Source organism: Oculina patagonica, chromosome 7 (genome assembly GCF_052425735.1).
Source record: "Oculina patagonica isolate OP01 chromosome 7, crgOcupat, whole genome shotgun sequence".
NCBI classification, from domain to species: domain Eukaryota; kingdom Metazoa; phylum Cnidaria; class Anthozoa; order Scleractinia; family Oculinidae; genus Oculina; species Oculina patagonica.
This window is the reverse complement of record NC_135764.1, coordinates 22424032-22447112: the sequence shown is the minus strand read 5'-3', so window position 1 is coordinate 22447112 and position 23081 is coordinate 22424032. Positions and strand designations below refer to the sequence as shown.

Below are 23081 nucleotides of genomic sequence, written 5' to 3'. Positions count from 1 at the left end.
AGAACTAAAACCAAAACCAATCATGACTCGCTCGCGCACGTTTTCCCGCGCTTCGTGCCGGCTACATGTATTTGCTTCGAGTTTTGATTGGTTCACTGGATTGTCTGTGTCCTTTGTGATTATCTAGAGTGATTACTTTGGTTTTGGTTTTACGACACTCAATTGAAAACTGCTCTAATTAATACGGACACTCGGCTCTCTTTGGTGTCCGTATTAAAGAGGTTCCACTGAAGCCAAATTCTCGTCCCCAGAGCCCTTTCGTTTCTCTTGCCTTGGCACGAGAAAACGAAGGGCTCTGGGGACATAGGATTTTTGAATTAATTCGAGTTTTTTGCTTGGCTTAGCCTTTTTGAAACAAAGGATTCCTAAACGGAAGCCCTAAAAAAAAAGGGATTTTTTTTTATATTTTTTTTTTTTTTTTTTTTTTTTTTTTTTTATTTTTTTTTTATATATTTTTTTTAATTTTTTAAATTATAAAAAAATTTTTTTTTTTTTTTAATATATTTTTTTAAATTTTTTTAAAATTTTTTCCAAAACCTTTTAACACCCCTGGCCCGGGCGGCAACCACCCCTTCTTTTGACAAAATAAATAACCTTTACCTTTACCTTTACAAAAACGTAACTACTCTCCCATACATTGTTTTGAAACATCATGACTGCATAAATGAAGACCGGAAGTCCTAGAATCTAGGACTGGAAATCCTATGTCCCCAGAGCTTCCCGTTTTCTCGTGCCAAGGCCCAGCCGGCTAAGAGAAACGAAAGAGCTATGGGGACGAGAATGATGAAGCCAAAATTTAGCTTTTCCAGAAACGAATACTAGCCAGTTAAGGCCATCACTCACTTGTGTCAACTTCTCTGCCATTGTATGAAGTTCAAGCTCGTGTTTTTCCTTCAATTCGTCCAGCTTCTCTTGCCACTCTTGCTCAGTCTCCAGACGGGTAGTCTCGACCTTGATGGCAGTCTCGGCCAGGAAGCTGGCGGTGAGTTCATTCAAGTCTTCTTGATGGGAAGTTTCTAGTTGTGACTTCACCGCTCCCATGACTTCGTGGTGTCGATCATCGAGGTCTAAAAAGAAATGCAAAGAATAAAATAAGATTGAATTGCTTACCATAAAATTGGAGGGAAGAGGTAAATGAGAGCAAATAACTGGTATTTAAATGTAAATGGTATTCCAGCTATTTTATTTGGAATAAAATGATAGCGATTTGTCAGTTCGAAAAGTTTTAAACAAATCAAATTGTCCTTACAGTATATAATATATAATATATTATAATATATATATATAGAACTAGTCAAGGAAATTTAACTTATTTCTTGATTTTTTCATGATACTATGACAGGAAATTTAACATTGATTGCAGCTAGCCACAACGCAAGGATAATCACCACAGACCAAATTAGCAAAAGTACTTTGCAATAAATACCAGCTCAAGTAAAGACAATGTTTAAAATAGCAATCAAAAGCTCTGAACCACTTACAATATTCGCTAGTTTGGCACAATATAAAAAAAAACTACTGTGTAAAATTAACAACCGTTTTGTAATGCATGAAACCTCACCAAAATCCACTGCAGCAAACAAAAAGCGTGCAATCGAGTCAAAAAAGCGAGTTGGGTTATACTTTACCGTTGATATTGTCGGAAAATCGAGATGTTCTCGCACGAAATTAAGACCACAAGAAACAAAAGAAAATCTTCGCGATTTTAGGAGTGGAAGACTATTAACTAAAAACAAGAAACGTCTTTTTATTATGTAAAACCAGACATTTTGTTACTATGGAACCAGATGTTTCAGTAGGGTATGTGACTATAAGTGACTACAAGAAAACACTTCTAAATTGCTGACTGTTTACTACTGATTCTCAATATCCTAGATCGAAACGAAACTAATGTTATATTCAAGCTACTGGTGTCCTCATTTAAGCTAGGATAAAGGGTGGAAAAGCACTTCCAAAGCCGGAAAATAATGCAGTGTTAAATGGGCTATGTCACGCAATTTTAGGCAATTTTGGCACTGACCAACTGGCCATAGAATTAACTGAAATATCACAATAACAGCTTAAAACTGTAGAATAACTCAAAAGAAACACAGAAAGGCCAAAAGGGGCAAAGATGGGCAAAATTCGAGAAGATTTAAAAGGATTGCGTTCGGTGTCGACCTAACGTGCTAAAATCGTAGTAAAAAAAAAATGAACAATTATTGCATGGATGTCATTTACAGTAAGCTGTTAATGTGTTTACCTTGGATCTGACAGCCATAATCTTATGATTGAATGTTAATGTGATTGAATACAATTTACGATAAAAGCACAGCGTAAGAGTAAACAGTTGCGGTATAAGACAAAAGCTTTCGCACGAACCAAACCGCGTGGTACTTGATTACTTCATTAATGGTTCGCGCGTCGGAATACTGATCGAGCGGTCCGGGATCATTGCATTTTGTTCTTGACCGGGACACAAAACTTCTACAGTGCCTCTCTCTACCTAGGGGTATAAATGGCATGGGCACCGGCGACTTTTCAAGGCAACATCGCAGAATGTTGGGAGATACGATGGACTTGGAGTGTCTCATCCAAGGGGGAGGGGAAAGGCAAGAATACCCCTAGTCACTAGAAATAGTGCTACAAAAACCGAGATAAGCTCCGGTGGCTTGGTCCACTTTGGCTTGAGTGCGAACTACTTTGTGCACAAATGCGGGGTACGATCTCGCAGAGAACCTCTTGACCAGGCAAATTGGACTCGACGGATCTTTTAAAAAACACCACATTTCCCTAAAACATAACAAAAATGCCCCACTCCCCAGTTTAGTTAGATGTCTGGAGCAAGGCTTGACGCGCATTCTTTCAACCCTCGTTATACCCGGACGCATTTGCAGTAGATTCTTTAAGCTCGAACCAAAAAGCTTTGTACTTTATCAGCAAGAATTTGTAAATTGGCTTCGTTGTATACCCGATTTCGCCATTGACTTTTAACTTAAGGCGCTTTCCATTAGTCAGAAGTGGCCGGACAGACCGGTATATTCCAGAACAAAACTCTGTTGTTAGCCAGATTTGTCCTGTCAAGTCAGTCAATACATAAATATTGTACACTGTTTGTGGTGGATTTGTGGGGAAATATTGTAAAAAGGGCCATTTAACATTCAAAACCACCGGACCGTCGGGCCAGCTCTGGCAATTGAAAAGCGCCTTAAACCTGACCTTGTTCGTTTAATATATCAGAAGTTTTGATAGCTTATACCAACTGAACACATGCAGCTAGAATTCCACGGGAGTTAAGACAAGGACAAAACTCTGCAACAGGGGCATTGCTAATAAATTTCTACCCCTGAAATCCAAATTTCGGTCCCCTTACCGTCTCTCAACCCATCCATTTGTTGTTGATGAACATCATCCAGCTCGATCATGTCCTTGGAATGCTGTCTTTCCAACACGCTCTTCATTGTCCCTACTTGTTGGAGTCGCTGCGTCTCCAGCTCGTTCTTGAGCTCCCAGAGCTTCTGTTCAAATTCGGCGTTCATTCGAGTTATCTGGAAGAGAAGAAATACAGAGAAACGCCAGAGTTAGATCGAAAGCTGTTCATCTGGAGGACGCCATCTTTGTTTGCTTACTGAAACAAGCATGTTGAATTCAGACAGCGGGTATTGTTGTATGTTTGCTTTAGCACAATGTACATAACCTCTGTAATTGTATTCGTCTCATGCACGGAACAATACAACAGGCGACTGGCGACTTGTGAATTATTTGTTAAGCAAAGTAAGTTTGTTCTCAATTAGCAAAGGAATAGGGTGCGTCTTTCTGTCAGTGGTTGTAACACAGTCACTCTCTCCTCTGAAAAGAGTGCCCCCCTCCCCTCAATCAGTACCACAACCAAAAAGAAAAAAAAACACTGCAATCTATTGTCTTGGTATAACTATTTAAAGTTACCGTCTTCTGCTAAAGAAAACGTTAAGTAACGTTAGGAATATTCCCACTGACCGGGAAGGGTGTTTTACCAAGACATTTGGGAACAAACCTCCATGCAGGTCTCAAAATAACATTCAGAAAGTTCTATGACTGTCCCATAAATTTGAGCCAGTTTTGGTTTCCTACGAAAGACGAAATTACAAAATTGTGTGACGTAAAGGCTTGATGTTGCAGAGGAGCCCATAAAAGTAATTCGAGAGGTGAGTTTTTGTTAGTTCTTTTTTAAATGCGACCAAAAGAAGTAAAACTTAGCCTGACATAAAAAGCTGAGTATAACAATATGATACGTCGACTTTTGAAGGATTGGTTCTGATGATCGTAGTTCGTGCAAATAAAAGAACTCACGGGGATTTCGCAGATTTTTGGTCTTAACTGTTCTGAAATTAGTGGTATGCAACTTAACCATAACAAGCATTATCTTTGAACATCTAAAGGAATATATAACCTTAATTTGCGGATTAAACGGTAATAAATATCGATATTTCGAAGACGCGCGGAAAAAAAACTTGAAAACGTTTGCCTAACTTTTTCAAATTGCAATTCGTTTTCATCCGCAGCAGCCAAAGATGACCATTATTTTTAGGTGTCCTGTTACACAAATATAAGTTTTGGCTCTTCAAAACTCTGGTAAAATCCGTGAAAAAGTCCCTTTAAAACTGGGTCGAAGGTGAAGGTTGTTTTCTACGGTGATTATTCCTTGTCATATCAATGGTATATAAACATACAATTTGTGTTATTTTCATTATTTTTGATGATCTTTGATGAGATTATTGCCTATGATATCTGTTTGTATTATTCGCTTCCTGTAACAGCTATCTGTTTCAGTATTCTCTACAATTAGGCATACGAGAAATCGCCAAATACGAATGAAACAAATCAAGCGATTAGATTCTAAACATTCTTTTAAAATTTTGTGTTGTGTCTACGGGAAAGTAAAAAACCCTTATCTTTAGCAAATTAACCACAACAATAGATTTAAATCTTTAAATCGTGAAAACGGTTAATTTACATTGTCACCTACCAAATCGTCCCTAAACAAATTTTACACCGAAAAATAATGAAAATAAATGATTGACAAACGTTATATTAAAAGTAAATGTTATTCATGCAGTTCAAATCGTATTGAGGTTGGAAAATGCGGGATTTTGTACCCTAAAAATAAATAAAAGCAATAATTAAAGCTTTAAGGTGACTACTTCTCTATTTAAAAACCATACACCTGCTAAAAAATTGTGTCATTTCAACTTGTTAATTAGTCCAACCCTTTTTGAAATCTTTAACGCTTTTGTGGACTATATATTCTTGTAATAAGCTCAGTTAGGGCCGAAAACCACAATCACGCAACTCAACGTGATGGCAAAAAGACAAAAGAAACAAAGGAAGCGAACACAAACAACGTCCCACAGAGCTAGGAGCAAACAGGCATACAAGTAGCTAGAGGAGAAGTCGTTATTACGGAAAAATTGAAAATAGAATTGAATCGATTTCACACGCGAGTAAACCTATTAAAAAGCAGGCATGCATGGAAAAATATTACAAAATATGTTGTGTGGTTAAAACGTTATTTCTATTGCAAATAAAGACAGTTATTATAAAAGGCCAATTCTTTTTTCCAGTGCATATAATCTATCGAAAACATCGAGATATGCGTATCGAATTTCGGCGTGAACGAGGAATAAGCGACTGCGAATCTTGTTGCTCCAGTGGTCGAACGGTCGCTTCTCGTAAGAAGTCGAACGCCTCAAATTGTCAATGCAGATTTACAATTAGCGAAGCGAGGTAGCGAATAGCGCGCGAAAAACAAAAATCTTAATTTATGGGGAAATAATCGCAACGCTAACTTCATCTGTATGCAAAGTGAACTAATAACTTAAGGCTGGTTCTCATATGATCGCCCCGATCGTCTCTGTCGCTTCTGTCGTTTGCAAAGTCTGAGATGATTGGATCAAGCAAACTTTTTGAAGCGACAGAAGCGACAGAGACGATCGGGACGATCATATGAGAACCAGGCTTTATACTGCATGTGGCAGCTTAGATCACAAAAAGAAGCTAATTCCGTTCAACCCGGCTGCAATCAGCTTTGCTCGCTTGCAGTATAAGAACAATTATTTGCACAAGAAATGCACTTGGGTCATCTACTAAGACAACCATTTAAAAAACAATTTCCAAGAACTTACGTGTCAAAAGATCGGAACAACAGCAGCTTTGGCATAAACATAATAAATGAAATATTCCAATGTTTACCTGTTCGGGTGCGCTGATCGCTCAGGTGTCACATTCATGAATGACACAGCCAGTTAAGAGTAGAAAATAGGGTTATTTTCATCGATCAAGAAACCGGCGAACGGAAAATAGTCGATTATCACCTTTTCTGTAAGTTGCTGTACTTTGCGATGCGCCAACGTTCAGCAAGGAGCCAATGATGGGACTGGGCGATGTTGATTAAAGATTTAAGACATTTAATTTTATGACTTGTTTGTTTACTTGCAGATGAAAAACGGAGCGTTCGCTTCCTAAAAATATATATAAAAAAACTCAAGCGAGAAAAGAAAAGCAGTTTTCTTTGCGGGCAAGTGTTTTAACAAAGGCATCTTTATCTTGACAAAGAAATTAAAGAAAAGAAGCGAAAAGCAGTGAAAATCCGCTCTAAAGGGCGTCTGTCAAGACATTGTGTGACACTTATGGCCACGTAACGGATATAAGAGTTTTGACGGAATAAACGCTCCTGACCAATCACAGACAGCGATATATCGTTCAAACAGGTGCGTAGCCGGTGTTTCGAGTTCTGTGGAGCATTCTAATTGGTTGACAAGGCAACGCTTTGAAATAATAAATTCGCATTCTATACGGACAAAATAAAAGATAAAAACACAGTAGGTTTAAAATATATTGCGACCTTAGCATGTATAAATGACTTCTGTTTTATTCATTGAGAGGTAATCTTGAAAATCTTAATACGTGCGGTCGAGAATTTTAAAGAAATGAGTACTAGACGATTTTGCGTACTGCGGTATTAGGTTTAGTAAAATTTAACAGTTATCGTTATAAAAGCGAGTTCATTTAGCGAACTGTAATGTGTTGTGTGAACGATTCGCCCGTTAAGTGTGTAAGATTTTCAAGCAATAGCAATATCACCAACAACATCGGTAACTTAACTAAAAATTACATCGTAAATTTACATAAACTACGACAATAAAAATAAAACGTTAAATCTCAATCGTCTAGGTAGACATCCCACCTTAAAGCAGTCGCGCTCCAGGAGCGAATTGACGATCCACAACGACAGTTCGTTCCATTCCATCTGTTTATCTTCACCAAAATCGCCAGGATTCGAGTAAAAATCGCTTTTGAATAAGCCTGTTTATGCGACATTCAGAGGAACATTTGGCGTCGAGGAAGATCACAATCGTACTCAGGCCGCGGAATCATAAATAAAAATAACTCGTTCTTAATAAAGTTGTATTTAACGCCGCTCGCCCGCCCCAGCTTTCGTGTCGCGAAATTCAATTCGGGAATTTCGTTCTCGCTTAACAAGGACATTGCGCCCAAGTTTGAATTGAATCGTGACGGCTTTCAGTTTCCAGCGGATATTACTGTTTGGCTTTGCTGGTTGATATTGTCACCAATATTTGTCTGTGAATATAGTTTTTGACTTGCACAAAGAGGAAATGTATCGCCAAGCAACCGGTGTCACAAGTGTACTATGGTTAAAACATGACGCTTATTGTTTTAAACGATCAAAAAACTTATTGTTTACCTTTCGCAAAACAAAAACTGTTTTCGGCAAATAAGGTTTAAAATGAGATAAGTTAATATTTTCTCCCGCGTCGAAAATTATTCACGAAATTTCAATTCACATGGAAACAATAGAAAATAAAACCTAAACTTCGACTTACATGTAAGCACACGAATTTTAAATTTGTTATTGTTATTTTGTTTTATCTCATAAAAAGTTTAAACAGTTGTTCCACGTAAAAAAGGAAATCCGCTTTACAAAATACAACAGGCTCAATATCCGGCTAAAGACGACTGTCACGCAATCATATTTTCAGAAAATAGTTAAAATAATAGGCAAAATACAAAAAAGCTTAAGATTCAGGTCTATTAAAATGCTACTGGCCGGAACAAAAAAGTAAAGAGAAAAACAAGGAAAATATGACGTACACGCACTGGTTAACTGAGCAACAGTTACAAGTTCTGCTTGATTTATATCGCTATATATTGCCTTAGTAATTGGTCATGCAATATTGATGATGGTATTAAGCGCTCTGACGTCAAATTTTGGCTACGAGCAATCCCATTGGGGAATAACGCAGATCAGGTTTACTTTTGAATGACAGCTAAATTGAGCATCGAACACGGCCAAAAATTTACGAACATCTTACGAAGAAGACCGAGCTAGCCCGAATAAAAATGGAAAGAAAAACCAAGAACGGAAAAGTTACAGTGAAGGTTATTACAAAGTCAGAGAGAAACTAAAGCACTGCCACATACATGAACCATAGAAAATACACACATTCACAGCGAGTACAAACAGTATACAGCGAGAAAACAAGTAAACAGCGAGAAAACAAGTATACAGCGAGTATACAAGTACACTCTTGTTTTATAAGAACGCGTAAAATTTGGCTGAGCGAGAGGATGTTCTCTTATACATTTTCTTAAATTTTGGGGCAAAACTTAGCCTCGACGTCCTTATAAAATGGTTGTTATAAAATAAAGAGTGTATACAGCGAGTATTTATCTCTTACATAGCGAAGGGTAACGAGTTACATCCTAGCCTGCGTAGCTGGCGGGAGTCGAGTGCGAGTGCTTGCTTCGAGCGGGCGAAGCCGCGATCCGCAAATTCTTCGCGGCTCCGCGGTTCCCTCTATTTGCCGTTCGCCGGCCCGTCTCAAAGCAAGCACTCGCACTCGAATCCCGCCAGCTACGCAGGCTAGTTACATCCGAGTACAAAGTAGCCTCCCACGCAGTCGTTCTTAGAGACACGAGCAGTTAACGAAAACTGCCGGGGGTTTCAAAGTCATAAGTATAATAGGAAGCACAAAGAACAGATGTCAACACAGACAGTGTCTATGTAAAAGTTAAAAGTTATAATAAGAAGAAAACAAAGATTGCAAAGTCTGAGTGAAACCAGGACAGCGCTAAAAACAACACAACAGAAACAAAAATAAACTTCAATAAATTCTTTTAAAGAAATAGCCCTTTATTTATTAAAATTCGCCGCTATGATATAAAATTTCTTACTACCTTTTTATAACAAAGTGTTAATCTTTATATATTTGTTTGATCTCGTAGAACATTAATCTTATAAGAAAAACTGTTTAAATTCTGGATACTTATATCGTTAGCTATATCGTATAGTTTATTATTCTCGAAGTATAAACTTTACCACGGTGACAATATATTTTACGAGACCAAACGTATTTCTCTCTGAATTTAAATTTCCTAATTGAACATTTCAAAACTCCTAATCTGAACGAAAATTGTTCATTTAATGCATTTATGATATAGACCTATGAGTCTCTCAAACTGGTGAAAAAATACTCAATTATATTATAACGTATACGAAATTTCTCTCTGAAATTCATTTAATTTTCTCTTGGAAATATCTTTGATATTTGTGAATTGGTTAACTATCATTTTAATGAACAGTTTAAATGGCTAACTGAGTCAACGAGGGCATTCATGCACTAAAGAAAAAGTTGTTTTTGAAGGAATCTTTTTAACAAACAAAACGCGTTTTTAGTTTAAAAGCAGGGTTGACTTACTGTATTTTGGGCAGGTAAACGTGTTTTACTTAATGCCCTCGACTAAAAAGACTTTTTAGCATTTTTTTTTTTATTTCTTTATCAAAGAAATTATTTAATATTAAGACGCCATTTACAAAACAAAATAAAATCTGATGAAAGCGCGGGAAAGCGCCGTTTCTTAGAGGCGGCTGCCAAGCGCGGGAAAATTCGAGTAAGCCAATCACAGATTAGAATGCGGCTGCCCTAGTTCACTCAGACAAGACAAATAAACTCACATAAACTCTATCAATAACATTAAAGCAACACAGTATTTCTTTTCAAACTAACATATGACCAGACAAATTTTTTGAGAATAAAGCAACTCCATATGCAAAGGAAACTGTCTACTATTCAAACAAATCCCCTCCCCTCCCCTCAACCCCCACTATGGCGACCAAATATTGATAGTAGAAAACACTTGGAAAATATACAAAAAAGTTTCCAAAAAAAAAAGCGCTGTGCAGTATACCTGCGAAAGAAACATATAAACGAACTGGAATGGGAAGTAATCACCATAAAAAAATTTAGTAACCATTTGTGAATACTTCCACGCTGTCTTTGATCCGATCCTTAATAACAAACTCGGGAAATGTGAACAAAAAACTGATATGAAATCTAAACTCAATATACAAAGAAATCTTTTAGAGGAATTCCAATTTCAAGTAGGACGTTATGAAAATTTCGAACCTGGCTGGTCATCTAAGCGAAACCGATTATTTCCAGGGGGAAGAAAAAGAAATATGAAAAATATTTTGATGCTTGAGCTCAAAGCGGCAAGTCTCATTCGCAACCTCTTAAAAAGACCCCCCCCCCTCCTCCCCCCCCCCCGAAATTAAAGCCCCTCGAAGTCAGGCTATCACAGGATTAGAGTGACAGGGGAAACTACCAGGAAATTATCTATACTCTGCACCTACATTTAAAGCAACAAAGCTATCTCACGATATATTCGGTCATTTTTTGCGATGGGTAAACTAACCTTCAGTGTGAAGGAGGCCTAAAAATAACGGTTAACTGAGGCGGAAAATGCTACAGAAGTAGCAATACTTCCAAACAAAAGCAAGGATAGTTAAAGGGGACCTTTCATCTTATGACAAGTTGAGGTTGAATTGTTTAAATAAAGGCCTAAATTCCAAATTTTACAGGACAAGGGAAAAGCAACATTTAACAGTTACAAAAATTGAACAAGAACGGAGATTATGGCTTTAAAATTTCCCGCGCGCCGCCATTTTTTTCATGACGTGTAATACAATACTTACAATTCAAAACTTTAATTTGACACTCCCCTTATGGGGCTTTTCAGTGACAATAAATTACCCAATTGTTCCACACAAAAGATCCTCTGTCTCCTAACAAAGCGACAACCATTACACGACATAAATCTTAAAAAGGGTTTGTATTAAATGTCATTTCTCCCTTGACTGGCAAAATTTGGAATTTAGGCATTATTTCATACTATTCAACATCAACTTTTCGTAAGAGTTGAGGTTCCCTTTAAAGATGGTGAATACCGTTTAGACAGAATACAAAAATGTACACAAGGTAGCTCCATACAGATGTGTACACACTACAACTAAACACACGTTTTACCACAGCACCTGATCCTGATGACGTGAATTCAGCTGACTAATCTCGCCGCCATAATGGTCGTTCAAGCTCGCTTCCAGTCTACTGAGCTGCTGCTGGTAATCCTCGTCCAAATCCGTCCGCAGCTGTTGCATCGAGGCAGAGTACTGGTGCTCTAAGTCACTTCGGGTCTCAAGAAGATTCTTGTTGTATTGTTCCTTGATGAACTCCTCTTTGGTTAGGAATTCCAGTTCTTTCTGGTGGAACTCGTGCTCCCATTCTTGAATTTGTTGTTCTTTTTGTCTCATCTCCTCCTCGAGGCGTTCTTTCTCGTGTAAGAGTAATTCTTCTTTGTCCAACAGTTTGGACTCGATCAACTCAAGCTCAGCCTGAAAGAGAATAAACTCGTCTTTTAATCACGTGTTTATCACAGTGGAACAATTCTCTATAAATGATGTCGATAAAACTATACTCAAGTCAACACAAAACCAACCACCAAAACTACAAGCTGGGAGGAATGGATAAATAAATAAATAAATAAATAACAAATTGACGTCAAAACTTGCACCAGGTGGTAAAGGGCGGGAAAAATTTGTTTGCGTCTTGCACCTGAATGGCTGAAAAGATTACACCTTTGCTCCGTTTTGTTAGAACTCAACCGAAGCGGGAAAAATAAACAAACAAACAAAACAGACAAACACGAAGCCCGTCCACTAAGTTTCTCTCGACACCATTATGGTGTTGAGAAAAACAACAGCAACAAACAAAACGACGCAAGTTACGATAACCGTAAAAGGCTATCTTTACTTTGTTTTGCCTTTCAGGCGCCAGACAAACGAAGCTGTTGTTTATATAGTGCAAGCAGTGAGAAAACCAATAAACATACAACTGATGTCAATCATCAATAAAATTATGACATTTTACCTATTTTTGTTGGTTTTCCTATTCTTTGACCAATCAAAAACCCTTACAATTTTACGTCATGACTTCAACTTACCTGAAGTTCGTTCTTTTCCTTCCTGAGTTCTTTCTCAAACATGTCTTTTTGTCGTATAATCTCGTTCAGTTTAGCCTGTTTAATCAGTTGCTCCTGAAGTGCAGCTCTCTCACGGTTCAGTTCTCTTTCCAGAACTTCCTTCTGGCGAAGCTTTTCGGACAAGCGTTCACGCTCAAGTCTACAAGATAAAACAACAAATAATGTAAACTAAAAATGGACGGACACAATACAAACTTGCAAAAATTAACTCCTTAGCGCACTTTTAAGGGAACCGCAACTGATATAAAAAAAAAAACTGGGGAGTACTTTTTTTGTGTTCAAAATTCGTTCCCTAAGGACTGAATGAGCTCGCGATTTATTGTTTGCTACGACTTGTAACTTTAAGTCGGTTTTTCCTCCGCTCGAAAATTAAACCCATAACATTTCATCCTATGAACACAGCTGTACTGAGATTGATGCAGTGACCTCTGATTGGCTGTTACTTACGCGGGAAAATTCAAAACCAAACAACAACCAATCAGAGACAGTCACGTATCTCTGTAGAGCTACATGTAGGTCATCAGTATGGATTTTTTCGGCTCAAAGGAGTCCTTTGAGCGGCGAAAGAATTGAATGAGCAAAAGAGCCAGAGAGACATTTGTTTCATCGTCGCTCCAATAAGCAAGACTCCTTTACCTTAGACTATCCTCCAAAGCGTTCTTTTCTTCAAGTACATCCACAAATGAGCTGCGGTCTTTCTTCTGCTGTTCAAGCTGCTGTAGAAGTGTATCTCGCTGACTCTGTAACACGAGTAACTGACGACCGAATGCGTCCTGCACGTCATCCGAGACTGAATCAGAGGTGGAGATCCTGTCACGCAAATCCTACATGAAAACGAACGGATACAAATCACTCTACAGTCAATTCTCTCTAAGACGGACACCATCGGGACCGGCTCCAACTTTCCGTCTTAGAGAGGTGTCCGTCTTATAGGGAGTTTAGTTACAGTAAAATGACTGAAAAACGGCAAGGACACCAATGTCTCCGTCTGACACAGGTGTCCGTCTTATAGAGTGTTCGTTAAGAGTTGACTGTATCGCCGGCTACACTACACTCAGTGTTATAAGTCAGAGAGAATGTACACTGACCCAAACTAAAACAACAATTTCTAGCATTTCCAAGCAACTTCTCGCGTGAAAATAAAATCGGTAAACTAAAACAGGGAGAAAACAGATGTGAACTCGACCCACCCACAGGGAAAGACATCTCTGAGGCCCCGTCTAAACAAATGCCTCGCTGTTCCCAGTCGACTCATTTGAAAACGAAGCCCTACTGAATAAGTGTGGACGGGGTAAACGGGGGCTTTCGAAAGCGCTGCGTTTTCGATCGTATCGGTGTGGACGATTCGCGAAAACGCGTCAACACAAACGGGCGACACAATTTTATTAACTAGAGGCAATAATAAAACAAACGTAACAAGGATTATTATGATTGACGGATTGTAAATGACAAACTTGGAAAAAAACATAGGCTAAATTTTTCAAGCTGCACTATTCACGGAATGGCTTTTAAATGGGTTGATAGGTGCGCATTTGAACTAGCACATTAAGAGCTTTTCAACTCCATTTGGGTAAAGAAAAAACAATTAAAATTTTCTGACGCTTTAATTTACCTCTATAACTTGTTCGTGTTGTTGCAGCCTGTCCGTCAGCTCGCTTCTCTCCTTGACTAGTTCACCTTCCTTCTCCTTGATCACGTTCAACAGTTTGTTCTTCTCCTCTCTCAGCTCGCTCTCCACACGGACTCTCTCCTGCAGCCTCTCCTGTAACATGCCCAGCTCTTGAATAGACTCGTAGTTCTCTCTATCCACTGCAGTAAGCTGCGCCTCGAGCTGCCGTTTGCTGACTTCCAAGGCGCGTTCCCGAGCTTCACGCTCATTCAACTCAGCTCTAAAGGTTTCTCTTTCCTTCTCTAGTTCTTTCTTGGTCTCCTGCAGTTGCTGGTTCAGTTTGACTTCGACTTTGTTTTTCTGACGGACTAACTCTTGCATCTGGTTGAGCTTAGCTGTGAGATCAGACTGCTCTGATGTTGCACCTTCAAACGAAGAGAATCAAACCAATGTTCAACCTTTTTTGTTACAAGATCATTCAACGTCATTAAAAAATTCTCCTAACTGCTTCCTGACATTTAGCGTCGTTTTTGTGAGGAGAATATGCTGTTTCATCACGAATTTGAAGCTTAGCTGATCACTGATGTCAAATTTTTCGTGTCTGAACTTAGACGACATGCATTTTTTCGCACTAAAGAGAAGTTTTGGGAGAAAAAAAAAAACAAAGCTTAGCGGAAGCTTGAGAACACGAGGTTAGCTTGAAGCGCGAAGAAAGCTCAAGACAGCTGTGGAGAAGGGAAGTGAAAATAAAACTTTTGCGAGCCGTTCCTTGGGTCGACATGTTATGATTCTAGACGTTACGTGACTTTTGGTCAACTGTGTCAGACAGCATCCAGTTCATGTCAACTGTCTGCTTGAAAATGTGTTGATATGCAAAAGTAGAATGTAGATTAAACATTATTCGCTAGCAAAATGTTCACCTAGCGTAAATCGGCTATTTGACTTAAATTACTGTATGCTATTTGTAAGAAAGTCAAAATGCATGCATACCTTCAGAAAAACCAGCGCCCGGTAAAACCTCCAGCGCATCCGCAGACTCTTGCATAAGTAGCGGTTCTTCGTGCACGACCTGACTTGAAACAGGACTAAGGCTTGGCTCCAAGGGGACCATTCTTTGCTCCAGCACCCTATGGGTATCTGTGAGCACCTGGATCTCATTAAGGAGCCTGTCTCTCTCACCAGTTACCTCAGAAAGGTCCTCGTCCAAGCTTGCCAGTTTGTTTCTCAAACGCATGTTTTCTTCTTCTTCTTTTGCCATTTTGTAAAGAAGAGCTTCTTGCGCTGATGCAATCCTCTCTTCACTCTCCTGCAGTAGTTGTTTCTTCAGCTGCGAGATCTCCCTTTCTTTTTCCAGCTTCATCTGAGCAGCAATGGTCATCGGATCGTCTTCTCCACTCGGCGGAAGTCCTCTGCCAGCTTCTGTCAGCTGTTGCTCGTAGTAGCTCTTCAACTCTGCAAGTTCATGTTGATGTTTCTCTAGAACTTCTTCAAACACTCCCATGAATTCTTTATCTTTGCTACTGGCGACCTCGGCTACTTCTTTCTCCAACCTTTCTCTCTCACTCTGCGCTTGTTCTTTCAAAGTTTGAATCTGTCTTTCGTAATCTTCTTTTAACCTTGACACTTCTTCACTTTGCTCGTCAGAATCTTCTTCTTTTCCTTCGCCGCGACTCCTAATTTCATCCTCCAAAGCTTCTTTCTCTTCAGACAATGACTTCACCTTTTCCTCCAGTTTTTTTATGGCGTCGATGTGTTCATTCTTTAGCGCTTTTAGCTCCTTCTCGTGTTCTACCTGGGCTCCTGATTGCAACTCCTTCATCTGTTCCTCTAAACTGCTGGTGTACTGAGCAAGATTATCTCTGAACACCTCCATTTCTTGGCCATGTGTCGTCTGTAGGTTCTCATTCTCGGACTCCAGTTCTTTCACTCTGTGCACAAGTTCCTGAATCGCCTTCTTGTACTGCGATTCCAGATGCGCTTTCGTCTCAGCCAGTTTTTGATCGTACTTGGCCGATTCGTTCCCAAGCTCCAACACTAACTGCTTCTCCAGCTCGGCCGTCTGTTCTTGTTGTTTCTGTAAGTTGTGTTCAAACTGCGCTACATCGCTACTGTGTTCTTCTTCAAAACTTGACAAGTTGTCCTCAAGCTCGGCGATTTCTTTTTCTTTTTTCTTCAACTCGTTTCTGAGCTCGCTGATTTCACTCGCACTTGAAGACTTCAGCTCTTCTAACTGTCCTTTAAGCTCCTCTAAACTTGCATCTTTTTGAGTGACGTTCTCTTTGGCTTGCGCTAACTCATTGTTGAACTCTTCTTTCGTTTTTTCCATCTGTTGTTCTAAATCATTGTTTAACGAGATCTGCTTGTCTAGCGTCTCCTTCAGCACATTCACTTCGCTTTCGTAGATCTGTTTGAACTTTTCTAGTTGCTCATGTCTCGTTTTATCAACCTCTTGGCCTGACTCTTCAATCTGCTTGCTCATCAACAGTTTAAGATTCTCCAACTCGGCGACGTGTTTTGAATTCACAGCTTGCAACTCTTCTTCGTGGTCTGTCTGAAGCCTTTCAACTTCGCTGGCGTTCAACTTTTGAACTTCACGAAGATTTTCTTCTAATTCTATTGCGCTGTTCTTGTATCCATCCATTTTACTTTTAACACTAACAAGTTCGTTATTCAGTTGATCAAGCGTTCCATTCTTGTCTTGCAGCTCCTGATTGGCTTGATCAAGCGTTCTATTCTTCTCTTGTAGCTCCTGGTTTAGCTGATCTATTGCAATCTTGTGGTTGTCCTCGGCCTTTTCTTTCAGGCCGTACAGTTCAATGATTAAGTTGTCTTTCTCTGATACTTCGTTCTGTAGATCTTGAATCAGTGATTTTGTGTCTAGCAGTTCTTTGGAAGCTTTGTCCATTTCTGACTGTTGGGTTTTCAAGCTACTATCGCTCTAAACAACCAAACACAAAGAAACAAATTAAAAGCAAGAAATAAGCCGCCATCTTACATGTAACTGACATGAGAAAACTACAATGTGTACACGTACTCATGGGTGGAGTGGGGTATGACCACCTTCGTGTCCCTCGTACCTTTACCTTTGTAACCCCCCCTGCCAATTTTTACGAAATTTCACCGAAGGAAACTCAAGAAAAACTAGACAAAAGTTGCCAGTTTTGCCCCAGACATTTGCAACAAAAACGTCAGCAGAATAGAAATTCGCCAAGATCGCTATTTGAGCATGCGTCAATGCTGAAACCACTAACCGCTCGATTACAGTGCTTGCAGGACGTTTGATGCAAGTTCATGAAGAAAATATACAAACTCATAATCCTTGGAAGATTTAACAGCATTGACCTCCCTCGGAAATCTATTACGGATAAAGTTATTCTTTGAAATGTTTAACATAAATCCGTGGTTGATCATTTTTGCCTGAGCTCGCGTCAGCTCGCGCGCGCAGATTCTGAATGCTTGCATTATCAGCGTGCATGGTCAAAAACCCTATTGAGCCTCCTTAAAGGTCAAACTTGGCTCTTGTACTTCTCTCTCACAGTGCCTCTCTTTATCAAGGTGCATGTGTAACAGATACTGACAAGTTTGCTGTGAGGGGTGATATCCTGCTTTGGAGTAGCAGCCTATCCAGGATTGAAGGGTGGGGGGGGGGGGGGCGGGGGGTAGGAATGCTTATACATGTAGATCCTGCATGCTATAAACCAGGATAAGCTCCAGTGTCTACAATGTATGGGTCACTAGGCCCAGTAAAGACATAAAATGATGATCGAACAATTTCGATGGACCTGCTTGTCCAAAAAGCAAGAATGAAGATGGAATTTAAGTTTTTTTTTCAAGCCCTGAATGTCTGTCATTGAAAAGCCACTTTAAAAGTCACTGTTTTGGGCATCTTAAGAAGATTCACTGACCTCCAGTAACTGGTCTTGAAGAATCATAATCTCTTTGGTTAACTCTTCCGTTTGTCGCTCAGCCTCTTCCTTGACACTTCTCTGGTCACTGTCACCCTCTGTTAGCTTCTGCATCAACTCTCGGACAGTCTCATCCCTGCTTTCCACTGCCCCTTGCAGCTCTAACAAGTGGTCCTGAGACACACTGAGCCGTTCAGCAAGTTCTTCAGACTGAGTGCTGTAAATTGAAACCTAAATGACAATGAAACTCAATGTTGATAAAGAACAAAAATAAATGTAACAGACAATGCAATGTAAAAGGTGACACAGAATATGTGTACCTCCTACAGCATGTACTTTACATAAGCTACAGCTGCAACTGTCTTCAGACCATGAACATACATTTTTGTACAGTGCAATGGTGCTCCTGTAAATGTATCTGCTTGTATCTCCGCCATCAGGACTTGATTATGAAAATTCATTTACATACTTGAAGGGGCATGTTGCAACAATATGCAGCAAGGATAAAATCACAGTGTGTACATAACCAAAAATGTACAGCGAACACGCAAACTCTAAGAAAAAATTTCAGGGGGTCTGAAGGCTCTAAATAGCTAAGAAATCTTGGGTGCCCAGCTCTAAAAAGCTTTTATGATAGCAAATTTATAAAAGTCGCCCAGACAAAAGTAGGTCGTCACTGCTAGAGCACAGCTCTGACAGGGGCGTGTTACAGCAACATGTTGCCACTTGTGTTGCAGCAAGATGTCGTTGCCGCATATTTTTGTGTTTGTAAAAGCTGTGATTTTTCTGTGTTGCATGTTGCTCAACATGTCCCTGCAACATGTACCCCATAGGACAGCACCTCAAAAGGTGGTCACCCCTACATGTAAAAAGTAGCAGGTCTTGCAAGCTATCAAACAAACCTTAGCCAATATTATGAGACTGCACAAAACTGTCTAGGAAACATGCAAGAAAACTTACATCATTTTCCAGCTGTTTAATCTGAGATGTCATCTGTTCATTGTTCTTCCTTAAATCCTCAAGTTGTTCTTCCTTCTCGGCAAACTGATCCATCACTTGCATCAGCTTTTCGTCCCTCTCTCTCATCACAGTGTCCAACTCGTTCTGCTTGTTCATGAGCTGCTCTGACATCTGTGCCAAGCTTGCCTGGCTCTCTGTTAGATGCTCCTGTACTGCTTCGTAATCTTTGCCAAGTTGTTCCACAGTTTGTTGCTTGATTTTGAGATTTTCTTTCAGGTTTTCCATCAGGGAAGACTCAGACTGAGAGTTGTCCTCTAATGTATCTACCTCACGCTGAAGTCTTGAGACTTCTTGTTCAAGCTCAGCAGACCTTGCTTTGCTTTTTTCAAATTCACTTTGTAACTCTTCGAAATGACTAAGCTCTTCCTTTTTAGACTCCAACTCACTCGTAAGATTTTCAACTTTTGCTTTCATGTCTTCAAGAAGCTCATTTGCATCATCTGTGTTCTCCAGCCTGCCTCGCAGTTCTTCATTCTCTTTGCTGAGTTGTTGAACAGTCTCTTGTTTAATTTTGAGATTTTCTTTCAAGTTTTCCATTTGAGATGATTCTGAAAGTGAGTTGTCTTCAGCAGTGGCGAGTTGATGCTTCAGGAATGAAACTTGCTGTTCAAGTTCTTTGGTTTTCTCCTGACTTTGCTCGATTTCTAACTGAACAGGCAACAGCTTTGCAAGTTGTTCATCCTTTGCAGCCGACTCCTCCGTAAGCTGTTGTAGTTTTTTGTAACTTTCTTCAAGAAGCTCCTTGAGGTCAGTGGACTCAACAGTGCTTAACCTCTCTTTAAGATCCTCATTTTCTTTGTTAAGCTGCTCCATTGTTTCTTGCTTAAGTCTCAGATTCTCCCTGAGGTTTTCCACTTCAGATTTCTCCTCCATGGAACGATCTTCCACACTCAGATTTGCCAGCTGAGCTTCAAGCATGGAGACCTGCCTTCTACTTTCTTCGAGCTCATTTTGAACGTTTTGTAAACTGCCGAGTCGCTCCTCGAGTTGTGCTTTCAAATGCTGCAAGTTTCCAATCTCGCTCTCTTTCTCCCACAACATTTTTGAAAGCTCATCCACTTTATGAGAGCTTTCCTGAACCTTCACACTAGCACTTTCATCTGCGCCTGATGATTTCAATCTCTGAGCCAACTCACTGTTTTCTCTCTGAAGCTTTGCTAACGCATTCTCTTTTTCTTCCAAAGCCTCTTTCAAGTGCTCTAACTCAGAAAAATCAGGTTGCGAAACACCACCTTGTGATCCTGCCAGCTGTTTCTTCAAGTTTACAGTTTCGGCCTCTAGCTGGTCATTTCTTTTGTTTAAATCATCTAAAGTCTGTTGGTTGGCTTTTAATTTAACTATCAACTCCTCGACCTGCCCACCATCAGTCGTCCCTTTGTTCTGTCCACCTTGCTCCAGCTTAGCACGGAGATCTTGATTTTCTTTGTTGATGTCTTGAAGGATTGACTGCTTCATCTGTAAACTTTCTCTCATTTCCTCCACTTGTCTGCTCAGATCCTTGATAACTGAGCCTCCAGACTGATCCTGCAGCATCAGCTCAAGTCTTCCTTTCAAGTCGGCATTCTCACGGCTGATCTGTTTCAGTGCTGCCTTCTTGGCAGCTAACTCCTCTTCAAGTTCTTGTGTCCTGTTCTTCAGCTCATTCCGTTCAATATTGGCAATATCATAGCTGTCTAGTCCACCCTCCTATTGGTACAAAAGACAAAAAAATTATACAAAAAATACTAAAACTGCAGTCAGGAGTTGACATTAAAGTTCTTTAAAAATTTTGACGCTGACTTTGTTGAACGTAAAACAACGAAAAAAATAATAATTAAGTGGTTACCACCTTTGGTATATCATTTTATATTTTGACATTTTTATGTACACATCTGAGGATTTTGTAGTATCATCACTTTTTACATGCATGTACAAGTATCTTAAAGAATTACTAATTTTGCAATGCCAAGAAGCACATTCATTTGATAACATATCATTTTTGATATTTTAACTTAAATTTATGTAATAACAAACTACAGGAATTTGCCCAGAACGTGTAGATACTCAGCATACTTTATAAAGGTTATTCTTAATTTTCATGATTCCATCTTGACTAGTGTTTTCATTAACAACATTCTAAATTCAATTTCCAGGTTAAGGGTGCAAAACTAAAACAACTTGGACAACGGCAAAATCGTCTTTTATCTATTGAAAATTCAAACAGCTGAAGACATTCATGCGTAAAGACAACAAATCAAAATGCTTGAGGGGATTTTATGCCACATAGGCTCATATTGTTGTAGCAACAAAAATATTTAATGATATTCATAAAGGACAAAGATGAAAATGCAAATATTATGAAAGTCAGGGCAAAAAACATTGGCAGGTGGGACTAAATGAAAAATGTTTGCCGTCAATTCATCAGCTAGTTTTATCCAAAATCAACATATTTCCATCTTTGACCCAAAGCTGGATAAATGATATCTTTACTGAATATAATTGCACAAGAAGTTAATACTGAGAGTAAATATTGTATGCAATATTGACATCATGAAAGCACTCAGAAGAAAGAATGCAAATGAAAAGGTGCTAATGACCACTTTCATGATCGGCTAATTAACTTTTTCTTTCAAGATCACGATCAAATCTTCGATTGCACTAAGGTTGTCAATTTCACAAACACGAAATCAACATGGAAATCAACATTCGAAATGGCGTCTCTACATATCCTGGTTTTTATATAAACATTTGACTAACAAACTTATTAAACGGCGGGCTGCGGAAATCCAGTATGTTTTTCCTTAAACAAAGCCATTAAAAACAATACAGAAACAACCTTTATGAGATTCAGCTGAACACAAGAATGCAGTGAGTTGTTTTCGTACCTCAGAATATTCCTCGCCGCTTGTGTATTCGCTCCCGCTGACATAACTTCCCGATTGAGAGTTTTGCTCTTGTTCAGCCTGGAAATTAAGAAATATAACAGTTTTCAGATTTTAATATTTTATCAGCAGAAAGCGACTGGGTCATTGACGACCGCATTGGCGTCCCCTGTTGTTATGCGTTTGCCCACGCAGGGATCATACATACTTTTCTAAACAAAGTTTAACTTCCTCGAGGTAATCTTTCCAAGGGAAACCGAGACGTCTGTTTCAAAGAAAAATAAAACACGATTCCCCAGAAAAGTAGGGATTCATAGCGTATTTGTCTGCATAATTCTGGAAGATATATAACAAGGGTATCATAATATGTTTATACGTGAAGATGCGATCTATATCGAATTTCCAATATAGTTTCGAGTCTAAGAATTTATTCAAGACCTCAAAAATTAACCTCAAACATGAATTGAAAAGGTTTCTGTTTGTAAGAAAAAAAAGCGTTTTTCTTTGACAAAAATAAAGCTTTAATTTCCCAACTTTTCGATGTCTATTGCGCGTCAATATCATCACGTAATTTGTTAGTTTCTTGATTGATTTTCTCTTCCTTTTTACCTTGTGATCTCTAAAATAAATCTGTTATAAACTCACATCAAAAGGGATCGGAGAGCCCACTTCTGAAGCAATTGACGGCGCATCTCTGTCCGTGTCTGCTTGGCTTATTTCTTCTACTTCCACATCTTCGCCATCTTTTTTCGGAAGTTTTTCCTCAACGGCCGCTGCAGCCTCCGGATTTACCTTTGCACCGCGATCTTGAGAAGTGCTTCGGCGTCTTCTCTCTCCTCTGGGTGAAGGACTTTGCGCAGAGCCGCTTGTTGAAGACCTGCCGTCTTTCTTCTTCTTTTTCTTCGTCCCTGTGCCTGATTTCTTCTTCTGAAACATCTTAAGCTGCAAGCGAAAAAGAAAAGCGACCGATCAGCGTACTGAAGAAGCAGCTGAAATGCAAACCAGTCAAAGAAGTTTATGAACTTCGCGCGCTTAGCCACGTCACACGGTTCAATTCCCACCTTTTCCTTGCCAGCCTCCAGCTTTTTCTGCCTTTCTGAGTCGTCGCTTTCCATGGTGAAGCAGTCGACTTTTCCTGCCTCGTTCACCTGGAGTTTTTATGGAGATATCATTTACGCACGTTCTGATCCGCGCTTACTACCACAACCGCCATTTTCAGCTTTGTTGTCGTCCCCTCGTAATTTTGATCACGTGACTTCCGATAGCTGTCGGTTAATTTCGATGAGAAACGAAATGTCACGAAACTTTGGATGAAAAAGATCTGGGCTCCAG

The 23081-nt window shown here is 39.4% G+C and overlaps 1 protein-coding gene across 1 annotated transcript in view; it reads right to left on the bottom strand.

The window, feature by feature from the left end:
* The window catches only part of LOC144659869 (uncharacterized), a 54959-nt gene extending 31986 nt beyond the window's left edge, over positions 1 to 22973 (bottom strand). Inside the window, exons 1-12 of the mRNA XM_078520391.1 lie at positions 22811 to 22973; positions 22395 to 22691; positions 21753 to 21830; positions 18829 to 20574; positions 17869 to 18099; positions 14954 to 16901; positions 13967 to 14388; positions 12991 to 13178; positions 12316 to 12493; positions 11351 to 11707; positions 3353 to 3527; positions 844 to 1067 (exon numbers count right to left, since the gene is read on the bottom strand). Of these exons, the coding sequence (XP_078376517.1) occupies positions 844 to 1067; positions 3353 to 3527; positions 11351 to 11707; positions 12316 to 12493; positions 12991 to 13178; positions 13967 to 14388; positions 14954 to 16901; positions 17869 to 18099; positions 18829 to 20574; positions 21753 to 21830; positions 22395 to 22691; positions 22811 to 22864 (5898 nt within the window). The 5' untranslated portion in view covers positions 22865 to 22973. The remainder of the gene's footprint in view (positions 1 to 843; positions 1068 to 3352; positions 3528 to 11350; positions 11708 to 12315; positions 12494 to 12990; positions 13179 to 13966; positions 14389 to 14953; positions 16902 to 17868; positions 18100 to 18828; positions 20575 to 21752; positions 21831 to 22394; positions 22692 to 22810) is intronic.
* Between the last annotated feature and the right edge of the window lie 108 nt (positions 22974 to 23081).